General features: G+C 44.9%; 1 protein-coding gene across 2 annotated transcripts in view; it reads left to right on the top strand.

Moving 5' to 3' along the window:
- The first annotated feature begins 8,641 nt into the window (after positions 1-8,641).
- Positions 8,642-21,341, top strand: part of necab2 (N-terminal EF-hand calcium binding protein 2) — a 183,304-nt gene continuing 170,604 nt past the window's right edge. Inside the window, exon 1 of one of the 2 annotated variants that reach the window (XM_061246264.1) lies at positions 8,642-9,009. In XM_061246264.1, the coding sequence (XP_061102248.1) occupies positions 8,692-9,009 (318 nt within the window). In that variant the 5' untranslated portion in view covers positions 8,642-8,691. The remainder of the gene's footprint in view (positions 9,010-21,341) is intronic. The other variant, XM_061246263.1, reaches the window with a different exon arrangement.

Below are 21,341 nucleotides of genomic sequence, written 5' to 3'. Positions count from 1 at the left end.
GCATGTGTGTAAGCCTGTGTGTCTTGGTCTTCACAGTGGATTATATTGTGTTACAGCACCTAAAAAACACTTATTTTCCAACCCGCCTCAAATATAAACTTGTATATTAAATGTAAAAATAACAGCATTTCCTGATGGACCTATCCTGCCCTCCTTCAGTACTGTACTGGTGAAAATCTACACAGCTATGAAGGAAACTGATGCAATTATTTAAAACTTTGTTTCAAAGTGCCCAGTCAGCAAAAGGTCTAGACATCTAGAGGGGTGGGAATCTTAAGTTTACAGACATTTTCTCAGACAGGAAGCAGATGAGGTAAACCCCAATATAGCTCCGATTCTACCCAGATATAGCCTGACTACGTCCTAGCTGGCTATAAAACTTAGACTTTTTGACCAATGTAGCCGTGTTTTCACCTGAATGCCTAGAATGACGTTGAACATGCTTCAGCAAAAAAATGTTCACTGGATGTGTACTGGTACTGCATATGGTTTTATTGAGAGCAGCGATTGGTTTCCTACATTTTGACGGACTGCGTGTCCAGTTCTGGGCCGGCTCAGCTGGTAAGTGCTGCTGCTGTAATCTGAGTGGATTGTACAGGTATAGAGTGGCATGGCGGTGCCATGGATGGGCTGGACGTGTATGTAGGTTGTCCAGGTGAGTCAGCAGAAAGGGGGGGGGGGGGGGGGGCTGTTGAGCAAGGTTCCCACAGACCAAATCCTGCAACCCCACATGGTGAGGCATCGTACCCCTGCAGGTTGTCTGTTTACTGGGCGGTCCTGTAGGTGGGTTCCGTCTGATAGGTGGCTCCATGGGATTCAAGACGGAAGAGGGACGTAACCTACCACAGAACGCCATCGGCACCTGATTGGATCGCACTGCGTTCCTTTGTTTTGCCAAAACAGAACATGGTGGACCATTTATAGATGTTTTCTTATTCCTCCTAAACAGTAAAAAAAAACATAACATGTTTCAGAAATAAGCGTTCCTGAATCTTGATTCATATTTTATCTGCAACACCTGGTTTGAAAGTTTAATCCTTGTTTTGTGAGCCATACGAGCGGTGCTGGACACAGTTGATTTGCATGGGCAGGTCACTCCATGCAAATACAGAACCATGGAACGTACACGGCACTCGCTCGACTGCGAACTTTGCGCATCCGCAAGGCTCTCTATGGAAAACAAAAGCGCTGCGTGCCTGATTTGGTCTGTGAACACCTCCCGTTGTAATGGTCACCAGCCTGCGATTGAGGTTGTCATGGGTTCCCATGCTGTAGCATTTTAAAACCAACTGTGAACTGCACGCACTTCAGTCTCGCTAATATATTGTTGACTATTTTGTTATTCTGAAAGATGTTCTGAAAGATGTGCTCTAATGCATTATCTGGAGCCTCTCCAAATATATTTTTAAATGCTTGGCAATATGTTGCCATTTTTGTTTAATGTGGCTGGATGGGCTGGACAGGTAAGGAGTGGCATGGCGGTGCAGTGGATGGGCTGTACATGTGTGTAGGCTGTACGTGTGTGTAGGCTGTACACATGTGTAGGCTGTATGTGTGTGTAGGCTGTACACGTGTGTAGGCTGTACGTGTGTGTAGGCTGTACACGTGTGTAGGTTGTCCAGGTGAGTCAGCAGAAAGGGGAAGAAGCTGGTGTGCTCACTGACCAAATCCTGCAACCCCACACGCTGACGCATCGTACCCCCTCCCAAGTTGTCCGTCTGCTTTGGTCTCTGACCCCTTCCGTGTGTGTCACGGAGAAGAGCAGCAGGCGTGGGTCACAGTCCTGTGGTCTGGGCAGCAGGAACTCTTGGATCAGCTGGAACGGAAGAGAGTGCAAGCCTTCCCTTTCAGTGCGTTTCCGGCTGCAGTTCCAATGTCACACCACTTGAGGGCAGCAGAGAGTTGATGACGTTTTTTTCCTAGCTGGCGGGATTCTTTCTTGTGGATCTTTGAGTGTTTGTTCAAGAGCAGGACGGGGTCTCCGACCATCTCCTGCTCGATAGATTCCCCTCAGGGGTTTTATTGACGGCCGTTGCCGTGGCAATGTCTCAGGTCCACTTTTTTAGGGCACCGTGTTGGCTGCTTCTTGCCCCAGTGGATTCTGGGTCCTGAACAATTCATTTTATGCACTTAGCTGATACCTGTAAATTGGTGCAGTAGGCCTATGTCCGCTGATTACTATGCATCCATAGGAACAGAAAGAGAGAGTGTGTGTTTGATAGAAAGAGAGTGAATGTGTGTGTGTGTGTCCGTGTGAGAGAGTGAATGTGTGTGTATATGAAAGAGAATGTGTGTGTGTGTATGTGAGAGAAAGAGAGTGAATGTGTGTGTGCATGCGTGTGACACAGCGAGTGTGTGTGTGAGAGAAAGAGAATGAATGTGTGTATCTGAGAAAGAGTGAACTTGTGTGTGTGCATGCGTGTGAGACAGAGCGAGTGTGTGTGTGTGTGAGAGAAATAGAGTGAATGTGTGTGTGTATGTATGTGAGAGAAAGAGAGTGAATGTGTGTGTGTATCTGAGAGAAAGAGTGAGTGTGTGCGTGTGAGACAGAGCGAATGTGTGTGCACACTTAGGAAGGCAGAGCCTTTAATCAATGTGCTGGCTCTGTGCAATGTGTTTGAACTGCTCGCACAGTGCTGCTAGCTGAAGGTGTGTGTTTGAACAAGAGAGTCTGGCTGACAGGCCCTCCAGTTCCCATCTGCAGGGAGACACAACCAGTGCCTTCCTTCTGATGAGCTGAGCACCCGAAGCATCGGCAATTAGCCACGCGGGCAGGGAAACCATGCTGCAACGTCGCAGAAACATTGGGAGAACGTTACCCGTTCGGTAATGTTGGTGAAACATTGCGAAACCATTGTGAGAAAGTTACCTGTTCGCAAAAAGAGGTGGGGAGAGGCCCTGCCAGTTTCAGAAATGTGTGTGTGTATGCTTATGTGTGTGTGTGTGTGGGGGGGGGGGGGGGTAGGATTAGGGTCACCAGCTCTCCACCGGCGGGTCGACCCCTGAGGAATGAGGTGAGAGCAAGGGGGGGCCTCATGACTGATGGGGGTCTCAGAGCTGAGGTAGCACACAGACCCCCCCCCCCCATCTCCCTCCCAGATCTGGGCCGTTAGATCGCAGCACAGCTGTCAACTAAAGCAATATGAAAACTCCACAAGTAATGAGCAAAACAGGATGAGATTTGTTTGTCCATGCGTGAGATAGTGAGAGGCAGAGAGAGTGAGGCAAACATCTTGTGAGTGTGTGTATATGTACGAGTACGAAACAGAGAGAGAGAGATAATAGATATTGCTGAATGCAGTTTGTATCTCTGTGCAGTACTATACAGTATGTGAGAGAGAGGGGAATGATTTGACGTGTGCATGTTTGTGTGTATACAAGAGAGACAGGTTTATGAAAGACTGTGTATATCCACGTGTTGGCAATTAAACATGGGCAGTGTTCTGTTCCACTGTTATAACTGACTTCAGGCATTGAGGGTGTGGCTGGAAGATGATGTTTTCTGTGGAAGAATTAGGCCCCTTCAAGCCGATGGCCTCTGCAGAAGACTCCCACAAAAAGACGCTTGTCGTCGTGAGTGACACACGGGAACCGCCGAAATCGTCTCCGTGAACGACGGCTTCCGGAAATGATTTCTCCACAGCAGCCTCTGCAGCTGGCGGCCCGGGAGACGCCCGCGCGCGACCCTTCACCGGAATCGCCACGACGGACGCAGTCAAAAGCGAATTAGCCGTTTGTCGTTTCGCCTTTCTCTCCTCCTCCAACTTCCCTGGGCTCCGTAATCGAATTTCAAGTGCGGAACAACCCGGAGAGAAAGCCTCTCCTCTCGGCCGTGGCTGCGATGGGTGCTGCTGTTCCACAGCCGCTGAGTGTGCTGATTGGATGCTGATTGGCCGTGGTCCAGTAGCTGTAATCAAGACAAATGGAGTCCACTCAGTAGAGAAACATACTCTATTCCTATAATACACACATATATAATCTATCTCTCCCTCTCTGTCTCTCCCTTCTCTCTCCCTCCCTCCCTATCTCTCTCCATCTCTCTCTGCCTCTCTCTCCCTCTCCCTATCTCTCTCTCCATCTCTCTCTGCCTCTCTCTGCCTCTCCCTCCCTTTCTCCCTCTCCCCCCTTTCCCTCACTCTCTCCCTCTCTCTTTCTCTCCCTCCCTCTCTCTCTCCTTCCTTTTCTCCCTCTCTCTCCCCCTCTCTCTCACTCTCTCTCCTTCCTCTATTGTGCGTCTTTTTATTTGGTTCTCTTTTTGGTGTTTTGTCCCTTTTTTAAATCTTTTTTTGGAAACATTGTGATTGGTTGAATTGTGTATTTATCTTTGTAAATAACCTTTGCAATGGTTTAAATAAAGGGGACATAAAAATTGAATCTCTCTCCATCCCTCTCTCTCTCCCTGTCTCACTCTCTCTCTCCCTCCCCTGCTGTCTGTCATCTGACAGAAATGAAAGGTCAACATCTCCACTCTTTTGAAAAACTCTCTTTCGAAAACAACACAAATGTGTTCTCATAGCCTTCACTGTGGAACCAACCACCTATCCAAACTCCTCATTTCAACTGAACGCCAGGCTGCACTCTGCCTGCACTCTGCACTGAACACCAGCCTGAACTCTGCCTGCACTCTGCACTGAACACCAGCCTGAACTCTGCCTGCACTCTGCACTGAACACCAGGCTGCACTCTGCCTGCACTCTGCACTGAACACCAGCCTGAACTCTGCCTGCACTCTGCACTGAACACCAGCCTGAACTCTGCCTGCACTCTGCACTGAACACCAGCCTGAACTCTGCCTGCACTCTGCACTGAACACCAGCCTGCACTCTGCCTGCACTCTGCACTGAACGCCAGCCTGAACTCTGCCTGCACTCTGCACTGAACACCAGCCTGCACTCTGCCTGCACTCTGCACTGAACGCCAGCCTGCACTCTGCAGGCCCAATGCATAATATGCAGTGTGCCTCCACTAGGGGGCGACACTGCTGTGACAGTTCAGCTCTGAAGTGCCAAAGACAACAGTGATTACGACATGCACAAACAACAAAAAAATAAAAAAGGAGAAACCTGACAGTTCATTTCAGAAACTGGGAGTACTCCAGACCACCATGGGCCATTTTTGCAGCTTCAGTCAATCAAGTTTCAGCCAGGTTTGAGGGTAAAATAGCTGCCTCTGTCTGGGATTCAAACCTAATCTTCAACATCTTGAGTGTCTGCCCAGTTCCCAGGTTAGGTCAGGGAGAATAAAATTGGATACTGCCATCATCTCATTTCTCTGAGAAGCCAGTGAAGAGCTCACCACCAATCACAGAGTACATTGCAAGCAATAAATGCAATCTCTAGAAATTGGGCTCCTGGAAGTATATTGAGAATTTATCCACCAATCACTGTCAAGGTTGTACGTTTGTACCTACCAATGTGCTCTGTGATTGGTGCAGCTTCTCTCTGGTTTCAAACAGGGAGATGGTAAGCAATAAAATACTTTTTGCCTGCTGGCAGTGGAGACTAAATTTTACTAGCTTGCACAAAGTCTCCAAACTAATAATCACAAGCTAAATGTTTAATTGAAAAGCAATTCAATTATACAGTTAGTTAATCTGGTGCCATGTACTGTACAGAGATAATTATTTGCTTCAAAAAATTGTCTTGTGAAATAAGACATTGCTATTTGTGGTTTGTCTTGCTCTTGGGTTTTTGCAAAACTAATGGTTGAGAAAGTGTACACACACATGCAAATGCAAACACTCATACATTACATATTCACCTCACACATACAAATCTCTCTCTCCTAGACACACACAGACCCGCGCACACACGCACACACACACACACACACACACACATACAGTGATGTATTTGTGAATAAGTCACCAGTCTCATAAATAATGAAGCATCACTGAAGGCTTTAGGTACAGTAGAGAACCACAGCTGTGCTGGGCTGAGTGTATACTGTACAGCTGAAGAAACAGGATTCACATCTTTCCAGCACGGCCATTCCATCAGGCCTACAGCTCCATTTTACAAACAACAATTACACCCATTAAACTCAATTATTTAGCCTACTAATACAGTATATTGTATTTGTATCATATAGAATTGAGAATTGCTTGTAAATTTTACTCACAGTGTATTTTCCAATTGCCAGTTTCAGAAATAAGACGGTTTCTTTCTCCCCTGCTGGAGTAATTGCTAATACAGAATTTACACAAGCTTTGTTTAGCTATGCAGAGTAACCTACAGTGTTTGAGGACGTACAGTTTATCTGATTTATATGAGTAACTGCAAGGATGTTCAGCCATTTTGTTTCATGGAAAGTGCAGATTAGCACGCTTTAAGAAATGATGGAACATCTAATTTTAGCGAGATTGTTAAGGTCAAATAATGTTTACAATGTTATCATTGTTTTTTGTTTCAGCATTTTCAAAATGACATGACTCAAATCAAGATGAAAGTGATTTCATGACGCCTTGCACATGCACTCAGTGAGCACTTTCTTATTATTTTTTTGATTTATTGGTCTTCTGCTGCTGTAGCCTATCCACGTTGACGCATTGTGTGTTAAGTGATGCGCTTCTGCTTAGCACTGTTGTAACGTGTGGTTATTTCTGTTACTGTTACCTTCCTGTCAGCTTCGACCAGTCTGTACCTTCTCCTCTGGCCTCTCTCATTAACATCGCGTTTTTGCCCGCAGAACTGCTGCTCATTGGATGTTTTTAAATTTTTTGCACCATTCTCTGCAAACTCTAGAGACTGTTATGTGTGAAAATCACAGGAAATACTCAAAATACCTGTATGGCACCAACAATCATTCCACACTCAAAGTCGACATTCCTTCCCCATTCTGACATTTGGGCTGAACAACAGCTGAAACTCTTTACCACGTCTGCATGCACATTTAGTTGCTGCTATATGATAGATGATTAAATATTTGCATTAACAAGCTGGTGTACAGGTCTACGTAATAAGTTGTTCACTGAGTGTAGTTACTTAGCCGAACACAGCCATTGAACAGTGTGGTATTTTCAGTATTTTTTGGGTATGTGGCTCCAACTCAAACTGGGTGATAAATCAGGATCAGGTCTGAAGACCCCGGCTTTGGGAAAGGTGGGATTTCATAACCTTAAATGGGTACTTATCCTACTGAGTTGTCCTTAAATACCTATATCAATATCCCCCCGTGAATGTGGGAGGTTTGTCCCTGATCCGATTAAAGCGAGTGTGTCCTGGCTGGTGTTAGTTAATCACCATTGTGAGGGGACAGGACTGGAATAGCTTTAATGGCACCAACTTAAATGTCATCTGTGGCTTTCGTTCACTGCAGGTCATGGTTGTAATGAGATTCACTTAAAAGCGTCAAACAGTGCAACATAGGAAAATGAGCAGGGGTTTTTTCCAGTCTGATAAAAGAATGAAAACATTTCATTTATTATTATCTGCAGTCGGCTACATTATTTAAATCTGAGAGAGACTGATGTGGCTGTGTCAGATGAAGCTATGAATGAAGAAGCCAGAGACATTTTGTTATTTAGCTGATGATTTCTTCCAAAGTCACTTACAGTTGATTAGACTAAATGCTAATGTTCACTCTCAGAAACACAAGGGTTATTTGGCTTGTGTCCAATCATAGTGTACCATGGAAAGCTGAGAGTAAGCAAGTTTTCAATCCAGCATATCAGTACACCAGCTGAGTTCACTAATTAACGCACCTTCAACCAGAGAGGAGGGAACGAATTAGTGAAATGAACGGGTGTAGTGATTGGTCGGAATAAAAACCTGCATACTCTCCACCCTCCATGGCACACGATTGGCCACCTGCCATAGAGGAACCCTCATCATAGGTGTGAAAGCTCCCAGAAAAAGAACCCTGGAATGATGCATTTGGCAGACGCTCTTATCCAAAGCGACGTACAGTTGATTAGACTCAGCAGGAGACAATTCTCCCCTGGAGCAATGCAGGGTTAAGGGCCTTGTTCAAGGGCCCAATGGCTGTGCTGATTGTGGCTACATTGGGGATCGAACCACCGACCTTGCGGGTCCCAGTCATGTACCTTAACCACTATGCTACAGGCTGCCCTAGAACAGGAGAGTGTGGCTCCCACAGCCACTTCAGGGCTGTACGCGCGCAACACAGTCCTCCTCCACCACCCAAAGAAAAGTATTAATTTGGGAAATATTTCCCTAAAAACTGTTTTTGAGCAGCCTTGGTCTTTTTTTACTGAATAAGGCCCCATACACCATGATCTAAGGATTATCCCATGCCTTTTAAAATCATAACGACTATCATAACGTCAAATCAAATCTGGTCGAAATACAATTTTATAGTGCTAGGCTAAATATTGTTTTAAGAAATGAGCAAGATCCAGAAACTGTTACATGTATGGGGACTCTCCCCGACTGTATGCTGTATATGTAAAAACAATTGTAGATGTTTGGGCGCAGATAAAATCCTGATAAAGGTTTAGTTTGTGGAATCTGAATCATTTAACTTGAATGCCTACTCATTTCTTAATGATTTAGTAAAAAACCTTTAATGTATCAATCACCTCTCCTACGAGAGTACCCTCCCCGTCCCCAACTTTCGCAGGGTGTGGAAATGGAGAAGTGTGTTTTGGGGGGTGTGAGCCGGGTGATGATGTAAGCGAGGAGGGAGGGGAAGCCCCCATAGCGCTCAGCATGAACGCTCCGTGGCAAAAGGATGTGCGAGCAAGCAGCGCGCTACTGCAGGGACGGTGTCCACAAACTGCTCCACAAAGAACAACCCAAACTCCGGGCGCAGGACAGCAAAGAACAGCCCAAACCAGGAGCCCGGGACAGCGAGACAGCGACGGCTGCACAGTCCGGCAACAGCGGCGCCCAGCCGGGTGGAATTGACGGGCTCGTCCGCTGGATAGTTACCAAGATGAGCGACAACAAAAGCATCTCTTCCCGGGAATACGCGAAGGAGGAGGCGGCAGTAGCCCAGGAGCAGTTTTTCGCCCCGGAGCCCCGAAAAGGCATCTCCGTGATATTGGATGTAGGTACCGCATAGTTGATTACCGGTTGTAAATTGCTGATATTGAGAACGTTGATATATGTGTATGTGGTTTGATCGCGGCGGCATGGAAATAAAATGCTCTCCGCAATACGACGTTTACAGTGCGCAGAGATGTTTCACTTTGGTAAAATGAAATAGCCGAAAGAAGGGAAGTTCCCTTGAAAGCAGTTTCCGTGCACCTGTTTCAGTATAGGTGGCCGTTATGGCAGGGCGTAATTGTGAAGTTATTGAAATGTTGGCGATTCAGTGTGAAAAGTAAACAGGGGGAAACTTCGCCCCAGGTTTCACGTCAGTTGCATCGACTGAGAAAAGGCAAGAATCTTACGTCCAGTAGACTGAAATAGTAGTCTTTGCACGACGGATTTAACGGTGAACGTTTTTATAGAGAGCCATACATTTCACACCGGCGCAAAACGGAGAACCAGACGGGTTCACTGGGGATGGCTATGTCCGCGCGCAGTTTAAAATGAAAACGAAATCCGTCAAAAAACTAAGCGGCGAAGAGCTTGGAATGGCTCTCGGGTAAACGCGTTAAATCGTTGCAGTTATTTTGCTGTAAGCGTTTATCCGTTACCTCGGGAGATTGCACCGCGCGCCGCTTAAACCACCGAACCAACAGCATTTTTCTGATATACATTTATAGTGCCCTAGTTTTAATTATTTATTAGGGACCATGGGTCTTTCATTGCGCACGGCACTTACATCGTGCTGTAGGCTTCCCATGACACGTCGCGGCAGTAGGCTGTTGATTAAATGGGTCGAAGAGTTGCCTCTGTATTTTTTTTATTGGTGCGTGATAATTATCTGCATCTCCCGATTCTGTCTCAAGATATTTCGGAGAGTAAGACAAATAGGCTAAAGGAGATTGAATTAAACGTGTTGTTGTCAATACTTGAAGCCGTGCACTGAATGGCCAGTATGTTGCATTAATGTTCAGTTAAAGATCCTGGTGAAAACAGCACCTGGTTGAACGAGAGGCGTGAAGGCTAAATTGATGGCGAGGAGACGCCGCCTATGCTGCGAGTGGGTGACTGGAACGATGTTTCAATGGAGCACCTGAGAGCGCAGGTGTTTCTAACAGACCTGATTTCCTACTTTCAGTCGTGTACTTTCATGGCGGATTCCATTAACAGACACTGCCGCTTAGATGGCAAACAAACAAAACCTTTTCTAAAACCTAACCCCCACACATATCTACTTAATTGATAAAAATAAAAAACACATATTTGCAGTATGAGTATCATACAAAAGTTGCGGTGCATTCATTAATTACAGTTGCTCTTGTCACTGCTGCCTTGGATCACCTGTAGTTAACATACTTCGAAAGCACATTTAGTCAGTGTTTTATATTGTATTTATTATTCTGAACAGTAAATTTAGCTACACTGTGCACAAAGCACTTCCTGCAATAACGGCAATTATTGGAACTGGGGCAGGCATCTGAAGCTACACCAACAATGCGCATATTTTTAAATAATTCTGCAGAGCTTTTGTACGAGCATAATAATATATGAGGCAGTAGGCTAGCTGTTCTGGCACAGGACTGTTGGCGCTGAAGGGCTGGAAATCAGACAGGTTGAGTAGCAGAGCGATTCCTCAATTCATTTTATGGGGAGAAGGGGGAAAAGCGTGCTGTAAAACATAAGTTCAGGCGGTTATCCGTTGTCCAAAGCCAACTTTAATTCCATTTTTCGCACATCGTAACGTTTCAGTGGAGAGAAATCCTTTTTTCCTAATTGAATTAAGCACCATACATCACAGATAGATTTTGCTGAGTACAGAACAGTTAGGCCACTCTCCTGACTGCTCGGCCCTTCGTTTTTGGACGGCCCAGTGATGTGAAGCGCAAGGAATCATTCTGTTGGCAACCAACGGGCACCTAAAAGCCATTGCGTCAGCAGCATAGCCGTCGAACCTCTGAAATTATGCATATTCTGTTTGCGAGGGGCAAGTAAATTTAGTTTATTTCAGCTGTCACCACAAAACGGATGGCTTCTGAGACGCTGGAAGCGGATGCAGGGCTACAAGAAGTTGACCTCGCAATCTATGGAATCGATTAGTCATGTGTAATGGCTGCCATATTGATCTCTTTAAACTTCTGGCGATACGTCTATACGTTCGCCGTTATGAATTTTATGAACTGCTAAAATATTTTTATAAATATTGAACAATGATATGTCGACGAAACCCCCACTAAACGTCTGGCCTTTGTAGTTGGAAATTCCCTTCTGTTGGTGTAAAGAAATAATGTAATATTTGATGCATGGCCTACACGTTGCTTATTCTACCAAGCTCAAGCTTGTAGCTGACTGTAGATGTTTTTCACCTTGGTGTTCTTCATTTTTAATCAAGGGTGCATCGAGGCTCTAAAGGCTGGTATGTACATATGATTAAGACTCTGGCCATCAGATACTGTTTTCATAGCATTTGATTGCTCTTCTCTCTCTTCTCTTCCAGCAGTAGAGGCAAGCAAACCCCATGAATTCTTAATGAGGCACTGACGATGGGGGGCGAGGGAGGTTTGTGGAGAGAGAGAAAGAGAGAGAGAGAGATTGGTTGAGGGAGAGAGGAGAGAAATGCGTTGACTTTTGATGTTCCTTTATTGAAACACAACGTTTCACAATGACCTTCAAATCTACCACCATTTACAAACCCAAAAACCCTCCCATTATAAACTGCAAAAACATTATTGTGAAATAGCGTGTTATTACATAGTTGTTGAACAGTTCCCGCAATGTAAGTAACAGTGCTATTAAACATTCCACCTGAGGAGCTTTTGCAGTACGTGTACTTCCCCTAGCGACGTTAGCTAAGATATAAGTGACAACTTACAGCTTCGTGTGTGTTCTTAGGCCGGAATGTACAGAAAACACAAAGACCAGACCTCCTTATTTTGAACACTCCTTGTGATGATCCCGCTTTGCCTCCGCACAAACACATTTCTGCCCACTGGGCTCATGACTGGACTGGACGTTAGCTGGGTAAAGATGACGAGCATGGGAAGCCGCGGGCTTGCTCACAGCACGCACGTGAAGAGCTGGGAAGCTACGGGCGCCCCCCTGCACTGACAGACTGCTCAGGTTGATCTGATCAGCATCATCGTGTCCCAGAGGTCTGTGACCGCTCTGCTGCGTTCAGCCAGTCGATAATGGCTTCCTTTGTGGCAAAGCGATTCCGCTTTCCGTCTTGAAGTGAAAAATGAGTGATCAGCAAACGGTCGAGCACTTTCATTCCGCCGTTCTCGGCCATTTCCGAAACCCGCTTTTGTGAAGCGCTGGTGTCATTTTAGATGGCGTTTCTACGAAGGGGAGTTTATCGAGCGAATGAAGTACAGCCTGAGTCGAGCGAACGAGCAGTCCAACATTGTGAACAATCTTCTTCTCTTCTTGTGTGTAAAGCGTGAGTCAGTCCTTAACGCTGCAGAGAAGCCATTGTGATGTCACTGAGATTGGTGTTCCAAATTCCCTAGTTGCCGGGCTTGCTGTGAATACAATGCTCCATTAATCCAGTGCTGCTACAACACGGTTATTTTCGAGTTTTCAGCTGTTTTCATTTCTGGATCTCTGGTGTCATTAGGTCTGGGGAGGTTTTGGGCTATAAAATATTTAATTATGTAAATATGCACAGCAGCGCTCTTTAACTGTTTTTCTCCTGGGGGCCAGATTCTTTATTTATAGGCCAAAAATGTTTCACTATTTATTGAATAATGTATACTTTCTGGGAGTTATATTTTATATATTATTTAATATTATATATTATTTTAGTTTTAGTATATGCTTCTGATTTGCTCTGATGGCTTTTGTGTGGGTTGAAGAATATTCTAGAGAATTGGAGAAGTGTATCATCATCGTCTTTACAATGGCAGGCATTGTATGGGGGCATTATGGGATTTGTAGTCAATTGGAAGTAAGTCGAAAGCAGCTTTACAGTGGTATTGTGTTTGCAGAGGCTGTATCGGTAGGAGCAGCACTGTGTGGATGGGGACCTGGGCACAGGGATCAAAGGACTACGAGTATAGGGATTGTGGGCCACATTTCGACCCCAGCAGTCCTCCCAGTATGATAGCCCAGTATGTGTAGTATACACTCAGTGAGCACTTTATTATGTATTTATTAGACTTATTAACTCTTCTGCTGCTGTACCCTATTCACTTAGAGGTTTGATGCATTGTGTGTTCAGAGATGTTCTTCTGCATACCACTGCTGTTATGCAATGTTATCTGTGTTACTGTCACCTTCCTGTCAGCTTTGACCAATCTGGCCATTCTCCTCTGACCTCTCTCATTAACAGCGTGTTTCTGCTCACAGAACTGCTGCTCACTGGATGTTTTTTGTTTTTCGCACCATTCTCTGCAAACACTAGAGACTGCTGTGCATGAAAATTCCAGATGATCAGTAGTTTCTGAGATACTCAAACCACCAACAATAATTCCACGGTCAAAGTCACTTAGATTTATTCCCCATTCTGGCATTTGGTCTGAGAAACAGCTGAACCTCTTGACCACATCTGCATGCTTTTATGCATTTAGTTGCTGCCACATGATTGGCTTTTCAAATATAGAATATAAATATTTGCATTAACAAGCTGGTGTACAGGTCTACCTAATAAAGTGATCACTACATATGAGTATATATGTATTTGGGTTGTTGACATGGTTACAGATTTATGGATAATGGATAAAGGCTCATGTGTGCTCTGTTCATCAATAACTCAATAATAGAAAGAAAAGCGAGACAGAGAATACGAGTATCAATACTTCATCTATGTATTCCACCATCAATTACAATTTTTGCAATCGATGGGGGAAAAGGTTAATGAAGTACTTACTCGTTCTACGCTAATGAAGAATTCTTACCTTACAGGAAAATACAGAAATTAATCCTTATGTTTGTGCCTTGCGCGTGAAGGGGGTGTGTCTGTTCCTACAAATCTTAATGTATTGGGTAAAAAGTCTGGTGTATGTTTAGGGTTAATGAGGAATTAATCTTTGGTATCACACTGGGTTTAATAAAGAGTTAATCTTTAGTGTAGCACTGAGCTTAATAGGAGTTAATCTTTACTGTAGCTTTGCGGTTAATAATGAGTTCATCTTTGGTCTAGGAATGGGTTTAATAAGGAGTTAATATTTCGTGCAGCATTGGGTTTAATAAGGAGTTAATCTTTAGTATAGCACTGGTTTTAATACGGAGTTCATCTTTGGTGTAGGACTGGTTTTAATAAGGAGTTAATCTTTGGTATAGCACTGGGTTTAGTAATCCATTCATCTTTGGTATAGCACTGGGTTCAATAAGGAGTTAAGCTCTGGTGTAGCGTTGGGGTTGGGGTGAATTGATAGAGACATGATTCACAGTGAGGAAGATTTGGCCGCAGAGCGGAAATGGGAACCTTTGGTCTGGCTGTGTTGGGAACGCAGTGGACGTGGAGGAGTGGAGCTGTTTGTGAAATGAATACTTGTGATTTCTCCCGATGGTGTCCTGAGGAAAGCCGTTCCTGGTGGGTGTGATGTTATTAAAGCGATATTATCAATGCGGGTTTTCAGCATGTCAAAATCAGCCTCTCTGCAGTGTCATGAATTAATACGCATCGGATTTAATGATGTGGGAAATTGCCCTGGCAGTGAATGATAAATACACTCGATTCGTAAACCGCTGGATTAGCCCGAGATTTAATTGTATATTTTTTTTCTTTTTCCTAAATGAGTTTTGTCATTAAACAGCGATTTTCTTCAAATGTCATCCGGCTGTGATGCATATTGAACAGCGTGGAGCTAAACAAACGCGCAGACGGAAAATCGACAAAGCGCAAGGGCTGGCGTCGCCGTGACGCCTGAACTGAACTTAAACGTTGTTAGCGTTGTTACACGCCCGGCGCGTCCCACAGTGAGCACAGCCCATGGACAGATCGTACGCAAGGCCGGTCCAATTGGCCTTTTGCAAATGTGCGATTGGCATCGCCGTCCACCAATCACTGCTTGGAAACGGTTGCTATTTGAAATTTCGCCCAACATCCGACTCTGGTTTTGACTGCGAGGTCATTGTGGCTGATAGGGACACACACTTTAGAAACGTACATTGTGTTGCACCTGTAGCTTTCGAGGCTGTGACGTTTTAAATGGGTGAATGAACAGTGTTCTGAAGGCTTGGCAGTGCCTGAGACGTCGAGGCTATTGCTGGATTAAAACTTTGCTTAGGGAGCATTACGTCAATTTGCGCAAAATGAGTCGATTTCTTTCGACTTCATTAAATGGGTGATTTTCATATGGCGGAACGAGAAATCATCTTTAACTGGAACCTTTAAGGTTCTTCAGCTCAAGTTATTTGTGGTTCTGAGCGATGCGCTCTGATGACATCATAATATGATGACATCGAATGTCATTGGGTTCCATCTGGCCTTCCACAATTTCAGAACAGACTGGGTTTGTGTGTGCAAAGTACAGTCACACAAATACACACGCACACTCATACATAACCCATACTCTCTCTCAGCTCGAATGGACTCCCAACATGATTAAGCCATCGCCATGTCACATTGTAAATATTCATCACACTTCTCCTCACAGTTTTGTAACCTTGTCGTTGGTGTTGAATTCCCGTTGTTGGTCTCAATATTTACTGTAAATGTGGATCTGTTGTTGTTTGGCTTTGTTTATGGACATTGGTGGGGGTGGAGGTTTGAGGTTTGGTGTGTGTAAGGGGGGGTGGGCAGAGACCTTGCCGCTGTGATATGTTTAGTACGTACTGTATATTTAAATTATATTGTAATTGCATGAAGATGTCATCCGTTAAGGGGGGTGGGGGAGGTGTTGGACCAAAGGAAAGTGGGTTACATTCTGTGTATATCTGACATGATTTATTTCCATTGACAGTGTACAGAGAACACTCTCAGAAATAAAGGTACAAAAATGTGCCTAAAAAGGTACAAATGCTTGTCACTGGGGCGGTACCCTACAGGTACATAAAATTGTAGCCCAAACCAGCAATATGTAATTCATTTGAATCTTTTTTGCTTGGAAAACATACTCATTTGTACCCAAAGAGAACATTACTGTACTTTCAGGGTACATTTGGGAAATTTTATCCTTGAAGAACAAAATGTTCCTCCACTGTCCCTTTAGTTCTAAGGGTGCAGTTTGCCACTCCTCTGTCCTGATGGACAGTACATTTTTAGAAGAATGAGGGTCCCTCTTTAGCCAGCGTGACCCATTTTAAAGCCCTGTGATACTCTCAGTATCTCCGCCAACTGCCGGACTGGGTGTGGGCTTCCTGATGCAATGTTGTCAGTCTGTTTGAAAATATGTCATTTGTGGATGTTGTGTCGCACTGCTGTGATATTGTGGTTTGTTTGCGCTCATCGATTATTCAACACGCACATGCATTTACACACACACTCACACACACACACACACATGCACACTCGCTCACACCCACATGGACACACACATACACACGCTCACGCACACACACACACACACTCACGCACTCACACATGCACACACACACACACACTCACACACACACACTCACACACACACACACTCACACACACACACACACACACACACACTCACACACTCCGATCTGGGCAGAGTGAAGTGCGAGAGGAACGCTGCATGCTCTCGCTGCAGTGCAGCATCTCTCAAACTCAGAACATCTTTATCGCGCGTGGCGCTCCGGTAACACTCCATCCGATTGGTGCCCGGAGGGTGTGTGTTCCGTTCCCTGAGCGTGTTCGGCATGGCTCACGCATCCACCCGGGAGCGTGTTCGTTTTATTGAGGTTTGATGAAAGAGGAATATACATTACTCCAGCTCGTGCCGTTATGACACCACAGCAGGGGGTTGTGTTAACATCGAGTTCTGGGGGAGGGGGGCAGGGGGTTTGGGTTGGCAATCAGTGAACCCCCTTGGAAATATATGCTTCTAATACCCGACTCCATTGTCATAATGTCAGTGATGCAACAATGAAAGGATTCTTATGTCTCTGTGATGTGACCATAGGGTTTTGTGATGTCATAGAAGAGAGCTGATGACTTCTGCCCCCCTTGCCTGAACGCATGTTCTGAAGAGATGCATTATAGATACAAATTCCTTTGTTGTTTTGCAGGTGTACTGGAAGCTACATTGTAAACTGACTGCAATACACAGAATCAGATAAAATCTATCCATTCTTGCGTCAGGAAAACCATTTTTGTCACAATTATAGGATGTGGACACAGGGTCAGAGGGGTGGAATGGGGGTGCATTGGAGGCCAACTCTTTGTCCATTATTGATGGACGTGACCCTGGGGTTAGGGTATGTGGAACACACCGGAAGGCTCATTCGATTCTCATGCTGGTTTAGCCTTAACAGAGTTCAATGGAAATTATCCATCTACGTATGGCCTCTTCCCCTCCTCCAGAAACTCAGCAGAACTGATAACTGCTCCTCTGCTCATCTGGTACTGAGGGGGAGTGAGGAGGGAGAGAGAGAGAAAGGGAGAGAGGGAGATGAGGGAGAGAGAGGGGAGATGAGGGAGAGAGGGAGAGAGAGGGGAGATGAGGGAGATAGGGAGAGAGAGGGAGATGAGGGAGAGAGGGAGAGAGACAGAGAGAGATGAGGGAGAGAGTGTGAGCAAGAGAAAGAAGGGAGAGAGAGAAAGAGGGATGAAGGGGAGAGATGAAGGGGAGAGAAAGATAGGAGTAGAAGATAGGAGGAGAGGCAGTGAAAATGGAGGTAATGAGAGAATGAGATTAAGAGCTTGAGTGGAGAGCTTTATCTGATATTGCAATATTACAGATGTACCATAGCGTGGAGGAGGCGGGGGGGTATATTTCTGTGTAAAAACCAGTGGCTGGGTCTTAGATTTAGGGTTTGAGTGAAAACAGCAGAACAGGCAATGTCTAGTTACACTGAATAACTCAAAACAACAGAACAGGCAACCTCTAGTTACACTGCAAGACACAAAACAGGCTAGGAAAACAATAAGGTTTACTACGAGGTTGCATGAATTGGCATTAACTAATGTCATTGTTACCTAACTATTGAGAAGTTAATATGTACAGCTTTGTTTAAGTATGTGCACGTCGTTAATTATTGTTCATAATAATGAATGCCGATTTATATTGGAATGAAAAAAAAAACGGTTAACATATTTGTTCATGGTTAACTAATTACTAGTTTATTGTGTGGCTTGCTAAAATATAAATATTCATGTAACTAATACATTAGTAGTTAACAAATACATTCATGTAAAGTTACTTTCATGCTTAATAAATGTTCTTGCATGTCAATTCATTCATGTTAACAACTACACTAGCTAATATCAAATCATGTACCCTTATATATATATAAGTGTGCCGTAATATTGTATTGTTGTGAATATTTTCAAACATAATAACGACCAAAGCTGGTACAGGATTGTGTTTGTGTTTGTATATTTTTCTGAGAATGGATGAGTGAGAATTGGTCTGGCAGTCTGTTGTGTTTACTGTGATGTTCCTCTGTCAGGACCCTGCCCTGTCTCGCACTGATCATGTCACCTTTTTCCTTTGCGGTGCCACAAGCTACCAAAAAGGGGATTTCATTTCTGAAGCCCACTCCCTGGTCTTGTTGAGAGACGGTGCTCACTAGCTTGTCCCCTTGCCTGACAGTGCCACCCATTGGAGTTCCTGCCATCCCTCTACCTCATCTCTGCTTCGACTTTTTAATTGGACATTTATGTGCCTTTATTCATCTGTTCGTATTTAAAACCATTCTTTCAACAAACCGGTGTCAACCAGCGGCAGATGGGTTCCCCTACTGAGTCAGGTTCTGCTCAAGGTTTCTTCCCGTTAGCCAGGGAGTGTTTCCTTGCCACTGTTACCCTAGGCGTCCTCTTGGGGACCGGTTTCTCTGTAAAGCTGCTTTCTGACAAAGGCCCTTTGTTAAAAGGGCGATACAAATGAGCATTGATTGATTGAGTAGCGCTTGTGTGGTTGGCTCCAGTGTCGTTGTCTCAGCCACCCATTTCAATATAAGTTAATAACAATACGGTAAGAATATCAATAATTCTTTCCCCACAAGAAAATGTAGTCGTAGTCAGTATTTTCTTTTCTTCATCCAATGTCTCCCCATGTGCCGATTTGTTAAAGGTACAATAGGTCATTTCAGACTTATTACAGTCAAGAGAGGAATAGCAGTAACAAACACCTTCAAACCACAACACTGTTTATGCCTCCACCCTCTCTGTGAACGTGCTGATGTTGAAACACCATTAGCTGTGCCAATTAGAACCCATTTTCAGCCAGTGTCGGGCCGTCAACTGTATATTTTGAAATTGGAATTTAATATAAGGGCTTCCTGCTTCCTTACTGCATAGTCTCTTCACTTCCACAGTGTTAAACGCTTTTCACAAGCCCTTGGGTGACATCACAGGTCCATATTTATACTACAGTCTGTGGGTCACCAGGTTTGCCTGTGTCACTTACTTTCCATGGCCATTAGCACTAGCATGTTAGCCTGTGTTTAGGAGAGATCCCTCTCTGCCATCAATGAGACCGCTAAGTCGTCATTTGTTTTTAGTGTACAGTTGCATTATGGTATTTTGTGACTTTGTTTTCTGGGCGTAGAGCTGTACATAATCTGATTTACAGTGTGGTTGACTGATATCAGAGCTGTGTTGGTGTCAGGCTTGTCATAGTTATTATGATCTGTCAGGGTTAGCTGATTCCTCTGCTTCTTATTTATTAGTGTTTCATCTCTTTTCTCTCACCTGCAAGCACCCACACACACACACACACACACACACACACACAGACACACACACACACGCACACCCACAGTCTCACACACACACACACACACACACAGACAGCCTCACACAGTCTGTCCCTCACACACATGCACAGACACATACACATTCTCACATACACACTCAACCACACACACACATTCTCACACTATCTCTCATACACACACACACGCGCAGACACACACACACATTCTCACACACACACAACGACATTGGGCGACATTGGCTCTGGTGGTAAGGGCAGTTGTCTGGCAGTCGGAGGGTTGCTGGTTCGATCCCTTGCCCGGGGTGTGTTGAAGTGTCCCTGAGCAAGACACCTAACCCCCAAATGCTCCTGATGGCTGGTTGGTGCCTTGCAAGGCAGCCAATCGCTGTTGTATGAATGGCTGAAGCGTCAATTGTACAGCACTTTCGATAAAGGCACTATATAAATGGCAAACATTTACCCAACCACATACTCTCACACACACACATTCTCACAATCACATATACACACTCATGCACTCACTCACACACACCCATTCACACACACTCTCTCTCTCTCTCACACACTCACACACACACTCTCTCTCTCTCACACACACACACATTCTCACACACTCACACACATTCGCACACACATACTCTCTCTATCTCTCTCTCTCTCACACACACACACACACACACACACACACATTCGCACACACATACTCTCTCTATCTCTCTCTCTCTCTCACACACACACACACACACACACACACATTCGCACACACATACTCTCTCTATCTCTCTCTCTCTCTCACACACACACACACACACACACACACATTCGCACACACATACTCTCTCTATCTCTCTCTCTCACACACACACACACACACACACACACATTCGCACACACATACTCTCTCTATCTCTCTCTCTCTCACACACACACACACACACACACACACACACACACACACACACATTCGCACACACATACTCTCTCTATCTCTCTCTCTCTCACACACACACACACACACATTCGCACACACATACTCTCTCTATCTCTCTCTCTCTCACACACACACACACACGCACAGTATCCCCTGCCAGGTGTAATAATAGCCTGCAGGCTTATAAGTAAAGGGTTGGAGAGAGAGAGCGAGACGTTGACTGAGATGCTCGCACGCCCAGGAAGCCTCGCCGAGTCTGCCCTGGTTCTGGTGTGTCTGGCAGTTCCCTGTCGACACAGGGACCATCATGATTTTTAACTCTGCCTTTCGCTTGTCCCTGTTCCCCTCTGACAGGGCATGTTCTACCTGCTGGAGGTTTCGCTGTCACCCTCCTTCTTTTGAAGTGCCCCCACCCGCTGTTGTTCCTACCCCCCCCCCTCTCTCACACACACATTCTCATACTCTCTCTCTCACACACACACACACACACACACACATTATCATACTCTCTCTCTTGCTCTCTCTCTCACACACACACACATTCTCATACTCTCTCTCACACACACACACACACACACACACACACACACACACACATTATCATACTCTCTCTCTTGCGCTCTCTCT

This window comes from Conger conger, chromosome 6 (assembly GCF_963514075.1).
Source record: "Conger conger chromosome 6, fConCon1.1, whole genome shotgun sequence".
Lineage (NCBI taxonomy): Eukaryota > Metazoa > Chordata > Actinopteri > Anguilliformes > Congridae > Conger > Conger conger.
Note: the sequence above shows the minus strand (reverse complement) of the source record. Positions and strands in the feature narration are given on the sequence as shown.